General features: G+C 38.6%; 1 protein-coding gene across 8 annotated transcripts in view; it reads left to right on the top strand.

Annotated features, from left to right (window-relative positions):
- The window catches only part of Plcb4 (phospholipase C beta 4), a 353,129-nt gene that overhangs the window by 252,690 nt on the left and 83,085 nt on the right, over positions 1–17,354 (top strand). For all 8 annotated transcript variants that reach the window (XM_090352005.1, XM_090352009.1, XM_090352003.1 and 5 more), the window contains 2 exons: positions 12,947–13,026; positions 13,731–13,784. In XM_090352005.1, the coding sequence (XP_090208131.1) occupies positions 12,947–13,026; positions 13,731–13,784 (134 nt within the window). The remainder of the gene's footprint in view (positions 1–12,946; positions 13,027–13,730; positions 13,785–17,354) is intronic.

The raw sequence follows: 17,354 nt of genomic DNA, 5'->3' as shown, positions 1-17,354 counted from the left end.
ACTGGAGGTTTTGACCCCAGTGTCTTGGTGTCTTTCCAGTTTGGATCATTATATCCTGCTTACCTAAATCCTTCCTGTCATTCCAGCTCAACAATGTAGCTTCCATTTCCTCTTCTTTTTGAAAATCCCTCTGTTAGAAGAATTGCCTAACAAACTACTGACACTTTTTACCCCAAACCCAGGGTGCCTTTGGGCAATAGAGGTACATTTTATATGTCATGTAGATTAAACACTTGAGAATGAAAGGAGCTGTGTGGCAAAGCTATTTCCTCATCTTTTTCCTAATCTATAAAGCTCCCCTCCTCCCACTCAACTCATTCCCTTCTCTTTGCTCAATACTTTTTTTTTTAAACTGGAAACTAGGCAAATTATTTAATATCAAGCACTATAACAATGTATTTAGCCAGAAAAGCAACTCTGATTTCTCTATTTCTCTTCTGTATCTCTCTCCCACCTCCACCCCAGTGCAACTGTCTTGGGAGAATTTCCATCTGTAGTAATGTAAAAGGGCGTTCAGATGTCTTTCATTAAGTTACAGCTGGCGCTGCACAGCAAACCCAAATCAGACTTACTGTGCTATACCCAAGACTGAAAGGCAATCCTCATTTAAAATTTCCACAAATAAGTCTGTTATTTCATTCCAAGTTGAATTTCCATTTGATTACAAAAATAAGCTTATTATGAGGTTCAAAAATGCAAAGATTGAGATTGAATTTAGACAATTTCCAGACTGCTTGTTAGACTTTATGCAGGTTGTAAATATTTGGCGAACTTCACAAATTACGCTTTGTGACAAAGTCACCAAATAAGTACATGAATAACTACTATAGAAATTAGTTTATAAAAGTAACACATGTTCTTTTTTGTGTATAAAAAAGGTCAGGTAATTTATTGCAGGTGATAAAATAATGTTTTAACAAATCGAGGTGAATGTTAAAATCACTTTGTTTGCACTTGAATTATGTCAAATGGAAGACTTACTTGCAATAGTTCCTGGAGAAGGGATTTATTCTTTGTTTTATTGGGAAAACAAAATCAAATTCTCTATTAAATTCCTCCTGTTGGCTTGCCTAACATCCTGCAGAGCCTCCCAGCCTCCCAATTAGTTCCTCTGCAGATAGTCAAACACAAAGCTACCTCACCTCTGAGAGGTTTCCGAGCAATAAGAGTTGTCAGGACAGACTCCAGCCTAAACTCAAGAAGACTAGCAACATTTTTTTTTCTGGCAGTACTGAGATTGAACTCAGGATCTTGCATTTGCTAGTCAAGCACTCTACCACTTGAGCCACAGCCCTAACCCAAACCTAGATGTTGTGTGTATATGAATAGGGCTTGAACTCTGGGCCAAGGTACTGTATCTTAGCCTTTTCACCCAATGCTGGCCCTCTATCATATCAGCCGTAGTTCTTCTTGGCTTTGGGGTGATTAATTGGAAATACAAATCTCATAGATTTTCCTGCCTTTGAATCTTGATCCTCAAAGCTCAGCTTCCTGGTGACCCAGGATTATAGGCATGAGCCATTAGTTACTGGCTTAGAATTGTGTTTTAGCAGGCTTCCCAATAGAAGCTGATGATAAGTCAAGTGTTTTGAGATCCACTGTTATGGGGTCCAAACAAACAAACAAAAAAATCACCAGTTTGGACCCAGAGAAAATTTCATCCAACTGCGTACAGCCACAGGTGTATCTGGAGAACTGTCTCTCCCATACATCTAGGTGAAGAAAGAACAATCATAAAAGCACGTGGAAATGATCCAGTTTCTGCAACTCAAAATTTGTTTTTCAAAGCACCTCATATTAAAATGCTATTTCCAGACGTCAGTTCAATCATTTGCATATGGTCACCCAGTTTTCACTAGAGCTGTCAGTCAGCCTATTTTCAAGGTGACTATCAGGCAATAACTTGGCCCAGATATGGCCTGTGTTACAAGAGAAAGCTTGAAGTGGAGTTAGTACTGTATAGTTTCATTGAGGGGGTACACATCATTCATATAATATGGCAGAATATGCATTAAAACAGTATGGTAAGTCAAGACCAGAGTTTAGTCTGATTAACTAAGGATATGATGATAGGGCTAATCAGGTAGTGTGGATCTGCTTAGTACAGGGCAGAGAGGGGTAAGCACTATAAATGTGTTTAAAATACCCTCTCCTAAGAGTCTCTGTCACATGACCAGGCTGTAGGTCATACAATGGGAACAAGATCACATTCTATTCGGCAATTATCTGTACAGCCAGCACTGATGCTTCCATCCTTGTTCTCTGTGTCTTCAGCCTTTTGCCATTCTAAAAATATATTTCCCTGTTTGCTGTTGAAATCCCTTACCTGTCATTTTTGTCAGCACTCGACTTAAAATTAAGACTCTTCAGCAAAATGTGTATACATACAGTTAAAGTATCTTGGCCACTATCAGAGGTCACTCTGATGCTCCAAGAGAATTTAGGTACATACACTCACCTGATGAGGTTCTTTCCATGGCATCAGGAGAGAAAGGAGGCTCCTCAATGGTCCATCCAGAGCTACACTGAGTATAGTGGAAAAGTCATTTTAGCCATTTGCACGGACAGCACCTGGAGACTGCTGCTTCTTAAGTGTAAAAACAACATGATTCGTGGCAGAGCATGAAAGTGCAGAAGAGTAAGAGGAAACAAATAAGAGTCCCTTAGAGTACATTCTCACGGCTCTTTTGATTCTTTCCTTAATTGTATTAAAATACTTATAACATGAAATTAACCACTGAGAAGTGGCAATTTATCTCCATTTAGCGCAACCCAGGGCTGTATTACCACCACCTCTATCTAGTTCTAAAACATTTCTATCATCCCAAATGGAATCCCCACTTCCATCCCCTGTACAGCCCCTGGTGACCTCCCTAACTTGAGGTATCCCCACACACAAACACATTTTTATTTTATCCAGTTGGTCTCTTGCTATTGATAGAATTTAATATGCTGCATTTTATCACTTAAAAATTTTATTGTGTTCATTTTCTTACTCTTTAAAACAATGTCATCAGCTTTAATGACATTGTAAATCCATTAAATCTTTCATCTTTGGAAACCTTCTGCCTCCTGGGCACAGTCTGTTTAGAGTGCTACAACATTCATGGGATACATGATTTTCACTGCGGAGAACTCTTGTCTGTTGTGTTTGTGAACTTTCTAGTTCATGAAGAGATTGGAGACCCAGCCTAGAGCTTTTCATTTTCCCTAATTGTAGGTGTTATCCAATGAGTCCACCAAGGGAATGCACAATGAGTCCTCCTAATTGCATTAGAAACAGGAAGCAATATTTGGATTTCACCTTTTGACTCTAGGGAAGAAAGTTGTCACTGATTTTAAATTGCTTCCCTGTCTCCCATATAGCTCTAGTTTTCACTGGTAGCAAAATCTGCCATTGGGAGTATAACATCTGTGTAACATGGACCCAAGTATATTTGTATGCTTTCTAATCCTTAATCATTCTAAAGTAGAATGCATGAGGGTGGCTGGATGCTGGTGGCTCAAGTTTGTAATCCCAGCCTACTCAGGAAGCTGAGCTCTGAGAATTGCAGTTCAAAGCTAACCCTTGATGAAAAAAAAAAAAAACAAAAGCAAACACACACACACACACACACACACAGCAAAAACAAACAACAACAATAATAATAATAAAAAAAAAAAAACACATGAGACCCTTGTCTGTCATTAGCCAGCAAAAGGCTGGAAATGTGACTCAGGTAATATAAGCCAGCCATGCAGGAATGAGAGGCCCTGAGTTCCAGACCAGGTAGTGGCACAAATGAAAGAATGCATGAAGATTAGACTCACTGCTCTGAGTTCTATGTAAACTTTGCGAATGCAGTTCTTTGGAGAGCCATTGAATGAAGAACCATGTTGACATTTTTAAAGCTGTTAAAGCAAACACACATAAAAACTGTGTAACAGAGAATCATATGTGGCCCCCAAGCTGGAAACAATGTTTTGTGCTTTACAGAAAATTGGCTGACCCTCCTAATAACAATTCAAGTACAACATCCTTAAATCCAAAATTTCTAATCTGAAAAGCTCTAAAATCCAAAACACTATTAACACATGCATAAAGCTAAGAAGTGGGAAATCTCACAGCTGACCTCAGATAAAGGGTTGCAGTCAAACTACAGAAACATTAAAATTGCCTTTGAGATGTTGATTTGAAACCGTGGACAACTAATTTATAATAAAATAAAATATGAAAAAAATTACCTTCAGGCTAGTTAGATAAAGTATATGTAAACCACAAATTGAGTTTTCATTTAGACTTTTCTCTATGTATCTACAAATATTCTCAAGTCTGAATACTTTCTGGTCCCATGTATTTCAAATAAGGGACATCCGATCTGTAATAAGAGTCATAGCAGCAAGAGTTATTTTAGTGCTTGTGAGTATTGTTTCATTTTTCACAGGTCAGTGCAATGAGGATATGATTTAATCTCATTTTACAGATGAAGATTTCTTCCTCTATACCTAATTAGGTACAAGGAGGCTAAGAAACTTGCCCAGGGTCATATAGCTAACCAATAGATGTTTAGTATTTTAAACCATGTCAGTGGTCCTCCCTCCACATACTGAATTCTACCAAGGCTCTGTGCTGTAGTTCACAGGCTGCATCACTTTTTCTCACCTGTATCAAGATTGAGATGGGCACCTTCTGCCTATTAACACAGCAGCAGGTGCATTATGTGCGCATTATGTGGGATAGATGGAGAGAGAGAGAGAGAGAGAGAGAGAGAGAGAGAGAGAAGAGAGAGAGAGAGAGAGAGAGAGAGGAGAGACTTGAACTCGGGCCCTGGTTTTTCAGTTCAAGGTTAGCACTCTGCCACTTAAACTACAGCTCCACTTTGGCTTTTTGCTTGCTTGCTTGCTTTCTCTCTCTCTTTCTCTCTCCTCTCTCTCTGTTTCCCTTTCTCCCTTCCTTCCTTCTTTCTTTTTTGAGTAGTTAATTAGAGATAAGAGTCTCACAGATTTTCCTGCCTAGGACCGGCTTTGAACTGCAGCCCTCAGATCTCAGCCTTCTGAGTAGGTAGGATTATAGATGTGAGCCGTTGATGCTCAGCACACAGCACCATTTTAATGCACTACGTTGCTAAAGTTTCGATGTAGTTATCTGTGGCACATCTCAAATGGGTGTTCTGCAACAGATTCCGTATACATCTACAATCTAAAGGAGATTGTCAGGTCTTAATTGACCAGTAAAATCCTTGTCTAGACCTGTTTCTTTATTGTAGCACATTCAGAAGACAGGCATTGTCATCGGAATCTTCTCAAAGATGGCAGTTACTTAATGGTTTCCACAGCTTGTTTTCCTTCTATGAACTGAATATCAAATAAAATCTTTCAGAACCATTGCTGTACCAAAGAAATCAGCTAGTGATGTCATAGCATCTTTTTTTCCAGAAGGATTTAAACAGTAATGTCATCTTGGAGTTTATTTATTAACTTTTACCAAGAATATTGTATGTATCATCCCTCTTTTCCTGCTGCTACTACTTACCCACGCACTTCATCTCATGTAGATGATATGAGGGGAACCTTCCTTAAATGACAGGTAGTGAAATTCAAGCCCACTGATGTAGATCTTATAGCTCTTACATTAAAAGTCTTGTTTAGTTTGTAAGACCATATATACACTCCATTTGTTTGAATTCAAGAGGGTTTCCTGCTTGGGTAAATGTTAGGCAAAGGAATCTGGACTGATTATGGGTGTCACTGAGACTCGATAGTGTTTTCTGCAAGTTAAGTGCTATTTTCTCTAGTGGGACTGATAGTTGCTGCATTTCAGAGAGAATGTGACCTTAGGTATTGTAACTACAAAGAATACAGTGAAAGTCAGGCACACCTGTGAATCCACCAGCCTCTTAATCATATTCTTAGCACATGATTTTACAGAGTTGACAAGAGTTGAGATAAAAAATTAACTACAAGCCAGGCGCGGTGGCTCACATCTATAATCCTAGCTACTCAGGAGGCTGAGATCTGAGGATCTCAGTTCAAAGCCAGCCTGGGAACTAAAAAAAAGTGAGACTCATGTCCAAGTAACCACTAGAAAAGAGGAAATAGAGCTGTGACTCCAGGGGTAAGGAGGTAGCCTTGAGCTGAAGAATTAGTGACAGTGCCCAGGCTCAGAGTTCAAGCCCCAAGCCCCCTTTCCCCCCAAAAGGAAATTAACTATAAAAAAAATACAATGGTCTCGCATTGGCATAGGAAGGTAGAAGCTTTGGGTTTTCTCAAATTTTTAAGATTTTAAAGGTTCCATCTGGATGGCAAGTTAGTGTTACATAAAAGAAAGGATCGAGTTTTCTTTTAAGGTAATTTATGATGTTTGTAGGGAAATAGTTGCAGTTTGAAATTTACTTACACACAGCCTCTATATAAGCAACCCAGAACACTAGAAAAATGCCCTGGGTTGTTTATGTAAAGGCAGAAAGTAAAAATAAATATAAAATGTGTATATATATATATATATATATTCTTTGTCAGTGCTGTATATCCAAGAATCTATTTTTGGAAGTAGATGTGGTTAGAGAGCACAAGATTTTTTTAGATGCAGTAGGACATGGTTACAGGGTATCTATAACATCTGGCTTAGACAACGCGAAAATTTTCACCCAACAACACCACAGAGCAGAATTACAATTCCTTTGGGGAAGAGAATTTGACACTTCTGCCTCTGACTCATTACAGAGAGCATCACAGTGTCCTCTTTTCCCCAGTGACTATTCTGAGGTCCTTTTTGACCTACCTACCCAGTGTTGTCAAGATAACCAGCCAGCCTGACAGTCTGTTTTTACTCTCTGTGAGTGACTAGGCATGCATCAATATTATCCAAGCCTATCCAGTTCTATCTGTCAAATCCAGCCACCTGTACTTACAGCTGACAATTTATTTCACTATGGTCAGAAAGTGACTTAAGCATGGGATGGCACTGGCACTTAGTACCTTTCTCCTTTAACTTTGCTCAACTTCACTCTGAGGACAGAGACAAGCAGACAACCAATGTGTATTACCTGGAAGACATTCAAATTATGTTAACAGAAAGTCTCCAGTTGTTCTCTTTTCCCCCTTTCGCTTCTTCACCTTTGGAATTTGATTTTTTTTTTCAGGTCCTGGGGCTTGAACTCAGGGCCTGAGCACTGTCCCTAACACTCTACCATGTGAGCCAAAGCACCACTTCTAGCTTTTTCTGAGTAGTTGATTGGATAAGAATGTCAAGGACTTTCCTGCCCTGGCTAGTTTCAAACTATGATTCTCAGATCTCAGCCTTCTGAATAGTTAGGATTACAGGTATGAGCCATTGGCACCCAACAAATTTGAAACTTTTATGAAAATTATTAATGATTTTCCAAAAGCTTTTGTGATTTCTTTTTCTCTTTTTACTTTTTTTTTTTCAGTCAGTCATGGAGCTTGAACTCTGGGCTTAGGTACTATTCCCAAGCTTTTTTGCTTTTCTACTTTGAGCTGTAGCTCCAACTTTCTTGTAGTTGATCAGAGATAACAGATAACAGTCTCATAGACTTTCCTGCCCCAGCTGGCTTTGAACCAGGATCCTCAGAGCTCAGCCTCTTAACTCATTAGGATTACAGGTATGAGTCACCAGCAGTCAGCTAACTTTTGTGATTTCTATTGGGTTGTCTCTCTAACATGTATGTATATATATATATATATATATATATACATATATTCCCCTTGCTTCCTAGATTTTGGGTTTATCAACTGGATTTGTCCAAGATAACAGCTTAGTTCCATGATACTGCATGAAATTCTTTATAGCCTTTGATACAAGGTTCAAACCTGTATTTTCAGTTATATAAATTATTGATGTATTATTTGAGCAGATAAAACTAAAATGAATTGACAGAGTAGTTTAGACATCCAGAGAACGGTGAACTGAAATATGCCCTGACTTTTTTATCCCTCTGTGTTTAAACAAACAACCCAACAAATTATTATCCCTGCATGGGATAAATTTATGACTTACCAGTACCAGGAAGTTGTCACATTTTAAATATTTCAGGTGACCCTGTTCACTGATTATTCTGTTGACTCTTATTATTGTTTTGTTCCTTCACATAGAAGGAAGGAGAAATGACAACCTCCAACCATCTTACCCTTTCTTACTTGCACACACACACACACACACACACACACACACACACACACACACACTGTATGAACTTGAGTATCCTAAAGTACAGGTCAGCATTCTGTCCTAGTGAATACCAGTTTGTCCAGACCATAGAGCACAAGGATGTGGGATAAAACAGAAACAAGAGCATGTCATCCCAACTAAAGAGCATTAGTGATGGATCTTTCTTCTTGGAAGTAGTGACATTTTGAATGATGTTTACTTTTTGCTATGTTTAGTCTTTGCTTTACTTTTTTTTTCCTGCAAAGAACACTTAAGTATTTTTGTGTGTATGTGACCAAGAAAAAAAATCTAGTACTGTTTTTGAAGGGAAAAAACTGTAAATGTTCCCTGTAAGTTCTTCTGTGTTAGTTTATTCTATATATCTATTTCTTTGTATCCCTCTCATGAGAACAGGATTCCTTTTTGTGTTTGGCAGTTCTGACAGCCTTAGAGATAGGGAATGGGGAGGTCCAGACATTTACTTGGAGGCTTAAATACTGTTTTCAGGGAGAAAATATATTCCAAGAGTCCTATAGGAGAGATCTAAAGAGGCAGCTTTCGTAGTCCTTCCTCCTCCCCTACATCAACCCTACACAAGTTCTCTACAATCTCTTAAAGGATCCCTCACCCCTCTCCTATAAAGACTGAAATAAGCTTTCAGTGGGTTTAGAAAATATTGGAAATGATTAAGAACAGTGACATGATTCAGTAGTAAGGCACATAGTTAGAATGCATACCACCAAGCCCTAGGGTCAGTCCCTGGCAACAGCAAGTAAAATTAAAAAATAAATACAAATAAAACCAAAAAAAGAAAGAATAGTAACCAGTACAGCCTGCTGGGTAAGTAGAATAGGCGTGTCCACGCAGACATTTATTACAAGTATGTTGGGGGAGAGGCGTGTTCTACACTACCTGGACTGTCTATGTCTACTCTGGGTAGCCCCACTGGAAGGAAGGCACCTAAATTGCCTGACTTCATCTAGCCAATAAAGGTATTCAAGGAGCTCCCAAGATGCCTCTCTGGGGATGTCTTGATTGTCATGCAAGCCCATATTCAACATTCAAAAAGATTTATCTCCAGTCACTTTTGCCTTTCTTTTGTTAACGTGGAAATGAATGATCAGGGATGGAAGTTGGCATCTACTTGATAAAACTTTTCAACAAAACTTTAAGACTCTAGTGACACCTGCTGGTATTTCATCTGGTGACTGTTTTAAAAGAAGGATAAAATAGCCAGAGCATTCTTATCTCTCTTACTGTCCTTTAGTTCTATCATGCTAAGTGAACGGTACCTGAGAGGTAACAGAGAGAAGGGAAGTTCTGAAGAGAACATTTTCTATTATAGAGAGACAAGCTTTGGGTGAAAATACTCCCTTCTTTAGGGGTAGGACAGACTAAAATTCTTATTGTTCCTTTGCCCCAAGCTTGCTGTTCTATGACCTTGGGGAAGACCTTTGACCTTGCTTTGATCACTTCAGTCAGAAAAGAAGCAGCTACCTCCCTGCCCACTGCCATTGTGGCCTCTGAGGTTGCTGGTAGCATCTGCTACTCACTAAAGCATGAACCCTGTTGCTGGAACTATAACCTCAGAGGTCACATTTCCAATCACTAATGTTCCATTTCCAAAAGGTGGGTGAATGTTTTATAAGCCAGTCGTCCAATGTCCACTTTGTCTAAAATTTATATCTACAAATAACTAAATTAAGATTCTTATTCCGTTGTCTACTACTTTTTTCCCCTTTAGAAAGTATGGTCTTGGTTCTGTGTTTTGGAACAAGTTTTGGGACAGACTTTCAGGTTTAGAAAACACATCTAGGTTAATGCCAACCAAATTATTTGGGGGTTTTGCTTATTTATTTTTCTTGTCTTGTCTTGGGAAACTCTGTCAGCTTTTTTTTTAGGCCAGTAACAGGATATTTGATCATCTCCTGGGAGTTATAGTCCATATTTAGCTGGATGGAAAAGAATTCTGCCAGTGAGAAATAAGTGACATGTTTCTTTAATACCACTGTTTCCTTTCTTCCAGACTTCACCATTGCTCTTGCTAAGACTATTGATGATATTTACCATTCTTAAAAAAAAAAAACTGTCCAAAAGGAAACCTACTTTAACTTCCATCCGAATGGCTATAATACAAAGGATTGTTTTTTTTTAATACTGTTGGAGAGGATCATAATAGCTCAAAAGCTATGTATATATGGCCATATGAGATGAGGCTTAGAAAGATGAACTCCAGGATATGGAAACAAGAGGTTTATCTTTGTGATTGTTGTTCTTCATGCACTATGTGAAGTTATTTATTTTCTCTTTTCCTCTTATGATTTATCTCTTGTTGTTACTGTAACTGAATGTGGTACCTGGTATATTATATATAGTTTCATTTGTTATTTGAAAAAGGGAAGGTAAGAGAAAAACAATATGAATGGAGGGGAGGGAAAGAGAAAAACAAGGGAAGGGATAACAATGTTCAAGAAGTAATATACCCACTACCTGATGAATGCAACTGTAACCTCTGTGTATATGACAATTTAAAAAAATCCTGTTAGATTCACATCCATAAGGATGATTTCAATCAAAAAGAAAAGAATAAACCTTAAAATAGTGAGTATTAGTGAAGATGTGGAAAAAATAACAACTTTATCTCTGTTGACTGGAATGTAAAATGGTATAAGAGCCATGAGAAACAGAGCAGTGGTTCCTCAAACAGTTGAAACTTGGATGATCATATGATCTGGCAGGTCCACTTCTTGGTAAAAGAACCAGAAATATACACACCCCAGTGTTTGTAGCAGTATTACTCATTATGTACTAACCAGAGTGGAAGCTACACAAATGTCCTTTGACAGAAGAATGGATAAAGGAAATATATATATGTGTGTGTGTGTGTGTGTGTGTGTGTGTGTGTGTGTGTGTGTGTGTGTGTGTGTGATATATCACATATATATGTATATATACATAGATATATACATATACATATGTATTCCATATATGTATATGGAATTCGTAATTCAGCCTTTGAAAAGCAAGAAATTTAGACACACATTAAAACAAAAATAAACCTTACAATCATTATGTCAAGTAAAATAAGCCCATTATAAAGGAAAAGCCTGTATGGTTCCACTTGAGACTTCTAGGTTAGTCCAAATCCCATTGACAGTGGTAGAATGGTGGTTACGAAGAAGAGGTGAGGATGTGGAATTACTGATGAATAGGTGAAGAGCTTTAGTTGTGGAGATGGAAGGTGGAATGGTTGTACAATGAACTGAATGTACTTAATGCCAGGATACCATTTGAAAATGTTGAGAGTGTTTAATATTATGTATTATTTACCACAAGTAAAAGAAATTCAATGGTAATGTTATGATTTTGTTATCACCTCTGACTTGTGCAAAGATTAATTCATGCTGGACATCAGTGGCTTATACCTAGCTACTTAGAAGGCTGAGATCTAAGGGGAATGGGTTAATGCCAGCTGAGGGAGAAAGATCTGGAGATTCTTGCAAAAGCTAGAAATGGAGGTAGAGCTCCAGCCTTGAGTGTAAAAGCCAAGGAATAATGTGAGGCCCTAATTTCAAGTCAAACACACACACACACACACACACACACACACACACACACACACACACACCAAATTACTCATCCATAAAAAATGCAAATACAATGGATAGGCCTAGAGGATACTATGTTAAGAAAAACAGAGCTGTAAGGAAGACAGAGAATGACAATTATTAGCAAAAAAAAAAATCCCAACTGCTAAACCTGGTGATATTATAAAGTGCTGTCCAACAGAAATGCCTGTGTCTCCAATATGTATCCATCATTATGTTGTTCATCATATCCTTTGGGTACTTGAAATAAAATTGTAACTGGGGTACTAAATTTTATATTATTCACTTTCACCCCAGAGCCATACAATGTACAGTGCAGATACAGTTTATATCCATATTATGCTCAGATATTTTCCCTTGCTCAGCACTGAGGCATAAGTCTAATCCATCAGGTTATAAATCTAAGAAGATAAGGAGTCACTTTATGTACAGGTCATAGTTTTCTGATTGGAAAGGGGTACAAAGCATGATGGTGGGTATTTAGCTTTTGTCAAATTCACCAGCATCACTAATTGAATCCAAGAGCAGTGCAGACCTTAGGTCATGTCTTTACTAGTAAATTGTCCTTCTAGAGACCCAAATTCCTGTACTGTCATCCTCAGTCTTCCTTCACTTTTCCTTGTAAATCAATGGAGTGATGGTATGAACTACAAATGAGGTCCAAGTCCTCAGACAGAAATAATGTGAGCACATCACAGCTTGCTCTGAGTCACCTGGCAGTAAAAGTCTCTTGCTTTTTAAGGCTTTGTTGGAAAATACAGATAAGTAAGATATGGAACAAACCCAGATTAGGAGAATTCAGAAATATTATCTGCCCTCGGAAATGGCAATAAGTCAGCAGATATCATATAGTATTGCTTAGAAAGAAGCAAGCTTGCCAGGAACTAAAATGAGAACTTATATTTAATAGAAAGCTCGACAAGTCCGTCAGTAGGCAGCATGTTCAACCTGGTATTTTATGGTACTTTAGATGTCACATTCATCTTCATAAAAAGAATGAAAATTGTTTATTAAGGCATAAAATACGAGCATGTAAAATGTAGGTGGCTGTGTGGCAGGCAGGAGATAAAAACAGAGTTTATAGTCTCATTACATGAAATGAATACAACAGACTGTCTGATAAAAACCCACCATGTTTGGCCATAGCCGATCTACTGACTGAGAATTGTTTCTTCTTCTTTTTTTCTTTCAGCAATGGGTAGAAGGCCTGAGATCAATCATACACAACTTCAGGGCAAACAACGTCAGTCCGATGACATGCCTCAAAAAACAGTGAGTTTAGTTTCCATCACTCATCACACTCGGAACTTATCAAATGATCCCATACGGAGATGAAGAATACTGCAAATGAGGACAGAACAATCGCTATTTGCCCTTCTTTCCATGTTCCTGACTTTGATGGATGAATCCAAAGCTTCAGACCCATGGGAAACAAATAGTCACTAGCCAAAAGCTCCTGGAGCTCCAGTCACTCACTCTAAATACTGTGGGTTTTAAGCATTGGATTTTGTGTCCCCATCCTGAGTCTTCTGGTACAAATCTCTGTGTTCCTGGGGTTGGGAACAGCCAGAAACTGGGTTGGCTCAAGCTTTCACTGCATAAAACTAAGAAAAGTCAATTCCTCCACCGTCCCTCTGCCTCAGAAACTTTTCAGGGCAAAATAAGTTATCTCTCATGGTGAAATATACTGATAAATAGGTTCCCATTCTTAAGGGTTTTTGGAGCTTATGCATGTGCCTGTGCTTATTAATTGTCATGATTACAATTGGTTGACTTCAAAATAATAGGCACTCAATAAAAAAACAAAAAAAGAAGCTGAGTGCCCAAGAAATCTGTTATCAATGTAGAGTATCTGGCAGCTTTAAATTTAACTCATACTAAACAATGGTTTTGTTCCTGGTTTATAGAGTAGATATTCTTTAATGTCATTAACTGGATTGAAACTCAAAAATTACGTTTTTGCTATTATTTCCTAGCTGGATGAAATTGGCATTTATGACCAACACAACTGGTAAAATTCCAGTGAGGAGGTAAGTCAGTCAGTAGTTCTTCTTGAGATCAGCTCTCATGACACCAATCCAAAGACAGCCCTCTACAAGTGTTGTGTGCTAATCGCCTTTACAATATCTCTGGAAACTTACTTGAAATCGTGTGTGTGTGTGTGTGTGTGTGTGTGTGTGTGTGTGTGTGTGTATTTGTTCGTTTGTTTGTTCTTTTGTTTGTTCAGTTGATCGAAATCATGAATAGAAGTTAAGGTTTCCCTCTATTCCCTGACAATAGTGTTTAAAAACCATCTGAACAGGTAGTATTAATTTTCAATCTTTAAATAACTGGGCTTTAGGATTTAAATTTCATTTGCCAGGTTTTTGTTTTTGTTTTTTTTTTTTTTTGGTGATAGGGCTTGAACTCTGGGCCTGGGTACTGTCCCTGAGCTCTTTAGCTCAAGGCTACTGCCTTACCCTTGAGCCAAGCCCCACTTCCCATTTTCTAGAAGTTAATTGGAGATAAGAGTCTCAGGTCCTTTTGTGCCCAGGCTGGCTTTGAACCTTGATCCTCAGATCTCAGCCTCCTGAGTAGCTAGAATTAAGGCGTGAACCACCACACCTAGCTTCATTTGCCAGCTTATCTGAGTAAACACTACCAAACAAAGTCTGTCCTGGGTCCCTGCAGTGGCAGTGCATGGACTGTTTTAATGAGTTTCCTCTGGATGGGGCCTTCCCATTTTTGGCTTTGCTGTTCATTATCTGCTGTTTAGAGAAGACAGGAGCTGGCATAGTTAATGTTTCAATTTTCATTGTTGTTGTTTTAGTTTTCTTTTCTTTTTGTCTCTGTTTGTTTGTCCTATATGGCTTTGTGTGTAAGGGAAAGCACAGAAATACACTAAGAGGGATAAAGAGTGAACAAGTGCAATCACGGCCTCACTGGACACTAGATGAAAAGGAAGTATACGGCTAGTGAGCAGGATGGGAGAGAAACTGGCAGAGCTCAACAGAAGGGATGACATCCAAAAGGAAGCGTACTATTTACCTGACTTACATAACTAGAACCCCTCTGGTTTTAGATTTCCAAATGAAAATAATTTTTATTTCTGTTTTATTGTAATTAATAGAAGGGTTACATTATATTCACCAGATAGAAGGTGCATTACTTCACAAACATTGATACCCTTTCTTATGACATGGTCCCCATTTCCCTCTCCCGCTCCCCCTCCTTATCTTGATTTCCCCTTTCCCTATCCAATTTCAAATAACCAATTAAGCACATATAAAATATATCAGATAACAAGGTGAAATATTGTAACAATATGAGATAACCAAGGGACAGCAAAAGAGATGTGAGATAACATAGTACATTAAGGACAACAATCACTCATTATATGGCTTTTGTTTCCTTACCCTGGAGTCCTTACATTTAGTGTCACACTATATGGCCTTATGTCTCTAGATTTTGTTCTATTGTAAATCTCTGCTAAAAGAGCCCAACGTTTCTACTGATTATGACAAATGAGGGAGACTATTGGGCCTATGTTCCTTTGAGTCTGGCTTACTTCACTTAATATGATTTTTCCTAAGTCTTTCTATTTCCTAACAAATGGGGCGATGTCGTTTTTTCTGACAGCAGCATAGAATTCCATTGTGTATAAATACCACAACTTGTTGATCCACTCATCAACTGAGGGACATCTAGGTTGGTTCCATATCTTTGCTATGGTAAATAGTGCTGCAATGAACATCGTTGGATTTAGTCTGTCCTTGTTTCTGGACGATTGGGTAAATGCCAAGTATTGGAATTGCAGGGTCATAGAGGAGCTCTATGTTTTGTCTTTTGAGGCACTGCCATACTGCTTTCCATAGTGGTTGAACGAGTTTGCACTCCCACCAACAGTGTAGTAGTGATCCCTCCTGGCCACTTCCCCTCCAGCATCAGTTGTTATTAGTTTTCTTGATCCTGGCCATTCTAACTGGAGTGAGGTGGAATCTTAGAGTTGTTTTGATTTGCATTTCTTTTATGACCAGAGATGTTGAGCATTTCTTCATGTGTCTATAGGTCATTTTTATTTCTTCCCAAATGAAAATAATTTTAAAAAGAAAAGAAAATGGAAGTCAGAGAAGGGTCCCCCTTGTGATCTGTTTCTGATGAGGTCCTCTTTGCGGTGCCAGATTGCTATATTTTTGTGGAAAAGGATAGCAGATTCTAGGAAGTCTCTTCTATAAAGGTTCTAATCCCATTTCCCAGACGCAGTCACTTCCTAAAGGTCTTTGTCCCTAAAGCCATTATGTTAGGTTAGAATTAGGTTAGGATTTCAACATCACAGAGCTGCTATGTCTTCATTCACCCTGTCCAGGCAAAGGGTGATATGGATATAAAGGCCATAAAGTTCAAGTGAAATCCAGAGGGAAGGGGAGGTGAACACAGATAGCCAGGTGAACACAAACACAGGCAGGAGCTCTCTGTCATGCCTTCCTGTTCTGCCTTTTCTCTAAGATAAGTTTCTGGAAAATGGACAGAGTAGGAACACGTGGATTGGGCTCAGAATATTTCTAACTAGCTCCATTTCCTTGTATCCTCCTTCATCAAACTAGGCCTTCACAAATCTCTTCAGATTGTATGCATCATTCTCTAGCATGTTCATACAACAAAGCTATTGTCCTCACCTGGGCAGATACAGCCTCCATACTTTGGCATCTTTTTTAGTTTAGTTCTCTTTGACACTGACTCCTTTGTGCTTGCCAGTATGAACAGGTGTTTGACACAAAGCATCTGTGATTTGGGCGTAGTTTATTTGAGCTGATAGAGAATTGATACCAAGCCAAGAACAACAAAAAAAGCAAGATACTCTCTCAGGAGATGAGCTGCCGAGGGTTAAATTGTTCTGAATGTTTTAATGGATATGAAGTGTAAACAGTTTTAAAATGTCATTTCCTCACTATCATTCTGGAGCTCTAAAATGTGGAAACTATTATATAATGTATATCATGTTAAAAGGGATCTGGCTTTGTCATCGTTACAGAGTTTGGGAATAGCCCTTGTTCCTGGAATAGTAAACAAAAGCCAATAAACTAAGTTTCACTCCGTGACATGGTCCCCCTCTTTTCTTTCTTCTTTTTTTCTGTGTACAATCATGAAATTGAGTATCTTCCCATTCAGACCAGAGTTGTAACAATAACTTTGCTTTTAATCTTTCTCATCTCTTATAGTCTGCAATGAAATTTAGTGGCTAGGACACTGGGATCCAGTGGTTAGAAATGTGGGATTCAGTGACTGGGGAGATGAGTTATGGGGAACCAGACAATAGTTGTGGCCAAGGGGTAGAAGAAATTCTAAAGGACACAAGTGTTTCAGAGAAGGCCAGTGCCCCAAATGTGCCCAAGGCAGTTCAATACTATATGACCCACCCACGACCTGAAGCTCCAGAAGCCTACAAGGAAGGTAGGCTTCTACGTGATTCTACAGAGATGGTACTTTCAATTCCTTCCTTTCACTCTTGTATGATCGTGGCAGAAAATGATGTTTGAATCCCACAATACATTGCAAAGCCTGGGCCAGCAAGCAAAGAGTGGGGCTTCCTTAGTTCACTGACAAGGTCTCCTGAGATATGT

This window comes from Megascapheus bottae, chromosome 18, assembly GCF_031878675.1.
Source record: "Megascapheus bottae isolate mThoBot1 chromosome 18, mThoBot2.hap1, whole genome shotgun sequence".
Classification (NCBI taxonomy): Eukaryota; Metazoa; Chordata; class Mammalia; order Rodentia; family Geomyidae; genus Megascapheus; species Megascapheus bottae.
This window is presented reverse-complemented; position numbering and strand designations above follow the sequence as displayed.